The sequence below is a fragment of the Ylistrum balloti genome, unplaced genomic scaffold, assembly GCF_031769215.1.
Source record: "Ylistrum balloti isolate Yb309-2 unplaced genomic scaffold, AGI_CSIRO_Ybal_v1 Utg369818, whole genome shotgun sequence".
In the NCBI taxonomy this organism is placed as follows: Eukaryota; Metazoa; Mollusca; class Bivalvia; order Pectinida; family Pectinidae; genus Ylistrum; species Ylistrum balloti.
This window is the reverse complement of record NW_026781987.1, coordinates 84,210-92,060: the sequence shown is the minus strand read 5'-3', so window position 1 is coordinate 92,060 and position 7,851 is coordinate 84,210. Positions and strand designations below refer to the sequence as shown.

Here is a 7,851-nt window from a genome sequence, read left to right as displayed (position 1 = left end):
ATACCAGTGGCCTGGATGTAAATTCTACATTCATTTCAGTAAAACATTTTGATTTTAGCCAATTCTACGTCTGAAAGATAGATCACAGATTAAGACAAGTGCTTCTTTTGCTGTTTGTTAAAGTGACCTCAGATGGTGGGCAATAAGATCTATATGGCATTTCCATTTGGTGTCAAAATGACAACATAACTATGGAGGATGAAAAGAGTAGAAAATATTTCCAATCATAGAAACATTAAAACAAACTCAAAAAATACATTCTGAAATGTTTTATTCCAAGATGGAATGACACAGGGACGAAACAAAACAAAATTGGCACTTGCACCATAATTTATGACTACATATATATGTTATCTCTCTATGTTACAACTGTGGTGTAATGACAATCACACAGAATCGTGGATATTTTTCTGCTGCCTCAATACATGGATTCATTTGGTCTGAGATGCCAACACACACTAACATTCAGGATTCCTTACCTGTAGGCAACATCTCCAATAATAATGAACACATCTACACACCATATCCAACCTAGTAAGTGCATTTGTCCTATTAAATGTACTATCTGCCCTATTAAATGCACTACCATCTTTTTCTGCAAAAGACTTGTGTACTTCATTTCAGTATCCCTGCTCCCATATGCCCACTCCTTTAAGAAACATGGCCGAAATGTTCCATTTTTACTTCTAATTCAAACAGTCTCTCAACACATTCTCACTGAAACTTTCCCCTGTAGTTTATGAAGGGCGCCCTGTAGGAAATTTGGTAATCACACAGTGCACTTATTAGATTGAAAATGATATACTTTAAATCCTTTCTAAACAAGATAATATTCCTAATATAACATGGAAGTATTAAGTCTTTGCTCTCTACCACTGTTAACACAGTACAATGTGGACTATTTTTAGACTTCAGTCCATGTTGCCTAGTGAACAATTTAATTACGGATTAGTTTAAAGGTAAATAAACTTCGAAATAAATTAAGGATACAGACAGAATTTTCAATTTTTGTAATTAAGATGTTTCCTTGTTTGATTAAAAAAACAAAGATACAAAGAATTTAACTTGAAATCTCTTCCATTTCACATAAAATTCTAGATTTTCAGGGCAAACGATGCTGATCAAGGAAAATAATTTGTGTTATTTTAAAGTTTCTGATATACATTTCAATCCATACAGTATCAACCGATTGATGAAAACTACATTGAATTACATCCATATGTGATGAATTTCTCATTGGCTTTACAGAGATTTGAAACAAAGGAACATGTTCAACTTAGATACTACTCAAAACAAGAAGCCCAAGAGCCTTAACAGTCACCTGAGTCACAATGCTTCTTGTAACATGTCATAGAAATGATTTTGTTACAAGGAGTAATATAACTTTATATGGTACACAATATGAAAATTGTGTATACATTAACTGCTGTCCCATGCTAGGGCTTCTAAAAGTTAAAAAGAAATTACACTCAAGACTTGGAATTTTCCAACCATGAAGAGTATTTGATTCTACCCTATCTGCAATCTGAGAAGATTTTTGAAGTTCAATCATTTTGACCTTTTTTGGCCCCTTCCCTTTGGCCCCTCGGTATTGCGGACCATATAATTTATAATTTTGGTGCACCTTTTGCCATGGAAGGTTTCCTTCAAGTTTCATTGAAATCGGTTCTGGAGTTTTCCAAAAGTTCAAAAGTTTATGACGTACAACACTGGACAAAAGGAGATCGCAATAAACATTACTTGAAGCACAATATTGAATTTCCAAAAAAAAAAAAAAAAAAAAATCCTATTTTCTGTTAACTTATTACCAACTACAACCTTTATCAGACACATCCAGATTAAGACAGAAATTATGTATTGGGTGAAAGATTCCTTTCCTACAACTAAACAAGAGTGATGTCTGCCACAGTGTATTGTGTTTGTTTGTGTAGTGAATGTACTGTGGTGCATGTAACCCTGGTATGGGAGAGACTGTTAACGCAGGAGGGGTGGGGGGGTGGGGTTGGGATTCTCAACATGGTAGCACCTGCTTCACATATATGGACTATTCAAACTCATACAAGTGTTTCATATTATGTGTGAGAAATGATATAGAACAAACACAATATTATGACCTACTTTTAGCGACATTTCATAGACTTACATCTACTCACATATATGTATATATTATAAACAATGTACACACAAAAAATCAACAAATTTTACATTCATTTATAAAGGATATACATGAAAAATAATTATTGTAATTTGATTACTGGTAAGGAGAGAAGATCATGACAATTTGTCCTATGAAATCCTTGATAGTTTGATGACAGACAGTACTGTAACAGCCATTCATATAACAGTATAATGCAAAGTGCCTGCTTCCAGATTTTTCATTTTGTAACAAGATAATTTTCAATCGTGATTAAAACAGAAATGTTTTCACAAATTTAAGCAAAATGGTGAATGAATATGAAATTGAAATATGATGTCATTTGACCTTCAGTATGGTATATAACATTTTGAAACATTTTGCTTTAAAATGTCATACATGATTAGATGGTGAAGACATAAATTATGACCTCTATGACCTTTATCTTGGGTAAAACTACTTGTTTGATTTTGACCTGATTATAATATGTATACAGGCTGTATAGCCCTGACAACATGAAATCTGTAATTTATCCTAAAGAGATCTTTAACATCTTATTTTCACCACAATACACATATACAGGTGGAAAGTCACCATATCATTATACATCCTACCAAATGACAGTACGGTTAATTGACTACAACAGGTCTTACTAAGAAACACATTTAACTCATTAAATTAGTGGGTATTCTATAACAACAAAGCAAAAATCACATGAAATATTCATATATATTGAAAAAAAAAAAGATGTTTTTAAAAAAGATCTTTATAAAAATTCTATTAATTTACATTGTTTTAAGCAAATTAAAAGTTAAAGGTTAATCAATGAACTTCAACATCAGGATGAGAAAGCTTACAAATCAACAATACCTTATTCCACTGAGGAACTGATAGTGACCCGATCGTAACATTGGATACTGAACCTATGTTCCACTGAGGAACCGATAGTGACCCGATCGTAACATTGGATACTGAACCTTCGTTCCACTGAGGAACTGATAGTGACCCGATCGTAACATTGGATACTGAACCTATGTTCCACTGAGGAACTGATAGTGACCCGATCGTAACATTGGATACTGAACCTTCGTTCCACTGAGGAACTGATAGTGACCCGATCGTAACATTGGATACTGAACCTTCGTTCCACTGAGGAACTGATAGTGACCCGATCGTAACATTGGATACTGAACCTTTGTTCCACTGAGGAACTGATAGTGACCCGATCGTAACATTGGATACTGAACCTTCGTTCCACTGAGGAACTGATAGTGACCCGAATCGTAACATGATAGTGACCCGATCGTACCTTCGTTCCACTGAGGAACTGATAGTGACCCGATCGTAACACTGGATACTGAACCTTCGTTCCACTGAGGAACTGATAGTGACCCGATCGTAACATTGGATACTGAACCTTCGTTCCACTGAGGAACTGATAGTGACCTGATCGTAACATTGGATACTGAACCTATGTTCCACTGAGGAACCGATAGTGACCCGATCGTAACATTGGATACTGAACCTTTGTTCCACTGAGGAACTGATAGTGACCCAATCGTAACATTGGATACTGAACCTTCGTTCCATTGAGGAACTAATAGTGACCTGATCGTAACACTGGATACTGAACCTTTGTTCCACTGAGGAACTAATAGTGACCCGATCGTAACATTGGATACTGAACCTTTGTTCCACTGAGGAACTGATAGTGACCCGATCGTAACATTGTATACTGAACCTTTGTTCCACTGAGGAACTGATAGTGACCCGATCGTAACATTGGATACTGAACCTTCGTTCCACTGAGGAACTGAAAGTGACCCGATCGTAACATTGGATACTGAACCTATGTTCCACTGAGGAACTGATAGTGACCCGATCGTAACATTGGATACTGAACCTATGTTCCACTGAGGAACTGATAGTGACCCGATCGTAACATTGGATACTGAACCTTCGTTCCACTGAGGAACTGATAGTGACCCGATCGTAACATTGTATACTGAACCTTTGTTCCACTGAGGAACTGAAAGTGACCCGATCGTAACATTGGATACTGAACCTTCAAATCAATAATCCTTTGTTCCAATTAGGAATCGATGAACCAATACATAGCATTGGATACCGATTCTTGTAAAATATCCTTAAGTGGATCAAGCTCTTAAAATTCTAAGGATCTTTCACTTTTAAAACCTGTCCTTGGTTTCTCATAGAACAAAGTAATCACAATTTCATCATTCTATAGGAATGCATATAAACCTGCAAAAATTACATGTATAAAGTCAAAAGTGCTGAAACATAGTTATGTACTTAACATATCACACATATAGCAAGAAAGGCCAATAACTTTTGGTGTTTTGATGGCAAAGTATTTACAAAGAATTCAAGTTACAGCTGTACATCACATTAATCCTAATAAACATGTTTGCCAATAAACTGCTGGGGGAAATAACAAAAAAAAAAAAAAAGAAAAAAGAAAAAGAAACTTTCATTTAACACTAGAAATATAGTGCAAAGACATATTCTGTAGTAAATATTTTTGAGTCTTAACTGAAATTTTGTTTAAAATTTGACATGATTCTTAATGAAAGTATCAGTTTATGGCTAACCCGCATGAGGAGGCACTCTCCTAAAACTATTTACCTCTAATGAGGTCATGTTTCCATCCAATTCTAACTTCAACACAGGAGCTGCATTTTCACAGACTTTTCCTTAAGTGTAGAAATAAAATAAAAAATCAAGAATATCCATTGCACTATACACACAGACAATGTACTACTATTAAATATACATATTTGATTATAGCACTTTTGATATTCTTCAGCCCTCTTTCAATACAATTAATGTATTCACCAATTCATCCACTTGGTTGATATACTGATAACGATGCCATACACATGTTGCACCAAAGTGATTAGTCCAAAAGCAGTTGTACTGCTTACAATACTCTTCAAGATCCACAATCTTATCATTCATTTAAACTTGAGATTATGCTAACTGTAATAAAGACTACATTCAATTAAACAAGTAGAAATCAATTATCACCAATTTTATAATTTATTTCTCCCATGAATGAAAATTAAACAAATTAAATTAACAAGTCATGCATGATGATTCCACTCTGTGAAATATAAAAATACACCATGGACTTGAAGGGATGAAACTGATAGCACTTAACAAAGTTCCTGTTTATAGTCTAAATAATGAATGAACAATTCACATATTCAGTTTTACCTCTAACATATCTATCAATCTACACTAGTGTCCTCCTTTTCCAAACTCTTAACTATTCTGTATATACAAATCATAACTACAATTTCCCAGAATTGAAATACAGCTCTACCATTCCAAATTTCACACCTCTATAACAATTTCCCTCATATATGGAAGGTGTTAACATTTTTACTGAATAAATATTCAGTTCACATGCACGAACATGTACATGTATTTTCACCATTCTCATATATATATATATCTATATAAAACAGCCTATAAATTAACAAAACAAAACAATGAAAAAAATCTTGGCACGCTTTGAACAGATCTACTCATTTATAACATTTTCAACTCACAACAATACCTATATCAGCTCTGGGTATCAGCATTATATAAAGCGTATCCAGCACACCAGTTCACAGAATTGATCAAATATGTATTACAACTCAATCTTACATCAAAATCACATTCAATTAGAATATAAATGATTCACATGATTTAAAACCTATTTACATCACAAAACCTTAGCATCTAGTATCTTAATATTTTGATACATCCTAAACTTGATATTGACTGAAAAATTATGCAATTACAAGCTTTCAGAATTTACATTTTCTTAAAATTTGAAAATGGTTGGGAAATCATTTACTGAAATCTGAATAATTTATATACATGGTATCTTTGTTTCGCATTAAATATAAAAATCAAAGTCAGTGCTACAAAATCCTAATTGCAACATTGGACCATACTTCATTTCACTTTCATTTCATTTAACTGAGTAATGGTTCAACTACAATTACACATGTAGGTAAGACTTGGCAAATCTCAGTCCACTGCAAAGAGTTTGATAGCACTCACAAAATCCTCTTGGAGTAATTTAAATTTACTTTAAATCTTTGACTTACAAATAGATTCACTTTTATTCCTAACACATTCTAATTCTCAACCTATATAACTAGGACACAAAATTCAGGCAATCGACATACACCGGATATTTCATGCATTTTTGAGTAAATCATGTTTTTCAAACAGGTTTATTCTTAATACATGACAGCTCATTATGATATATGATAAAAAACATTAAGATGAGATCTTCTGAAATGCTGTCAAACAAAATGTTTGTATAATGTATTCTGTTCAACGATTTTAAACACAAAAAAGAAAAATTCATTGGTAAACAAGCTAAATAGTGATACAAGATAACGAAGATTTAATTCACAAAGGAAATTTCTTGTAGGAAAAAAGTAAAACTGAGTAAGAACAAATCATGAACACAGATAATGAACGTTCATGAAACTTAAGTCAGAACTTGACTTAAAAAGTATTTGTTTTGCTGCTCCGTAACATGCATCCACAATTGTTTTGCACAACACATACCTGAATATTTACAGAATCACTGAAATAAATCTATCATATAAAACACACTTCAGACAAAAGAAACAAAATTTGATAGAAAAGGATGAAAATCCTAGACAAAATAAGAACATATATTCGATGATTTCATTTTATCAATTGTCCTTAATGCTGAAAACTTGCAACATCCAATTAACAGTATTATATTGCACATACTATGGCAAGCACATGGTATGCATGACCTACAGACCAATATCTATTCACCACACAAGGTAAACAAAAGTACTGGAAATTGTACCTAATGTACTTGTTACATTCTGCTAACAAAATTTTCTCAATGAAGAAAAGCAAGACAGATCATGTAGATGCCAGACACAGTTATGCAAAGTTTCATGAAAATCTGAGAAGACATCAATTCAGCCAGTTCAGGCTGCTTTCATGATGTTTCTTTAATCAGTAATAATGACCTACTTTTGCAGCACATGACCTTTATATTTAGCAAGAATCATTAGTAAACATTGATGTTCTTTACCTTAGCTTCAGGCAAGATATTAAATGTAAAATTTCTAAAAATAAGCTATCATAGTGACCATGTTCCATTTAAAAACTAGAAGGAATGAAAGACTGGATACAGTTTCATTTAAATCTACTCAGAGTTTTCTTGTTGATTACAGGTGAGATTTTTATGTTAAGACTTTGAAGACCGTGACAGTGGGATATATTTCAAGCCTTGAAATCTAATTCAGCTGAAGAACTTTACAGAGAGCAACCACCAATCATTGGTGTATATTTCACCTGGAATGCTGCAGACAAGATGTTGATGGAAAAATGAGTACTGAGACAGGATGAAACCTTATATCTGGTAGGTATATATATATTGGTGATCGGAACATAACAGTTTGCTTCTAAAAATCCCCACTAGTACTATTTCTTAATTCACCAGTATTTATGTTACACATGTTCATACATCAATAGATAGAAATTTGTTCTGTAACAAGAATTCCTGATTATAGTATTCACAAAAATAAAATCCAAAGATCTGATTCATGAAATGGAACATCCTCACAAATTGCTTGGTTACCATAGCAATTCAAATTGTCTAATGTTTTATATAGAACTTACGTTCATAACTTTAACCCCATGTT

The 7,851-nt window shown here is 33.3% G+C and overlaps 1 protein-coding gene across 1 annotated transcript; it reads right to left on the bottom strand.

The window, feature by feature from the left end:
* Nucleotides 1-1,737: 1,737 nt before the first annotated feature.
* LOC132544995 (uncharacterized) lies at nucleotides 1,738-4,795 on the bottom strand. Its single transcript, XM_060208659.1, has 3 exons — nucleotides 4,747-4,795; nucleotides 3,444-4,199; nucleotides 1,738-3,381 (listed from the first exon to the last, which is right to left on the bottom strand). The coding sequence occupies exons 1-3, from the start codon at nucleotides 4,793-4,795 to the stop codon at nucleotides 2,957-2,959; spliced, it is 1,230 nt and encodes a 409-aa protein (XP_060064642.1). The 3' UTR covers nucleotides 1,738-2,956.
* Between the last annotated feature and the right edge of the window lie 3,056 nt (nucleotides 4,796-7,851).

Coding starts and splice junctions, on each gene's coding strand:
- LOC132544995 (XM_060208659.1), bottom strand. CDS start 4,795: ATGACCTCATTAGAGGTAAATAGTTTTAGGAGAGTGCCTCCTCATGCG. Junction 4,200..4,746: donor GAGAGTGCCTCCTCATGCGG/GTTAGCCATAAA, acceptor ATTGATTTGAAG/GTTCAGTATCCAATGTTACG. Junction 3,382..3,443: donor AGTTCCTCAGTGGAACGAAG/GTACGATCGGGT, acceptor AGTGGAACGAAG/GTTCAGTATCCAATGTTACG.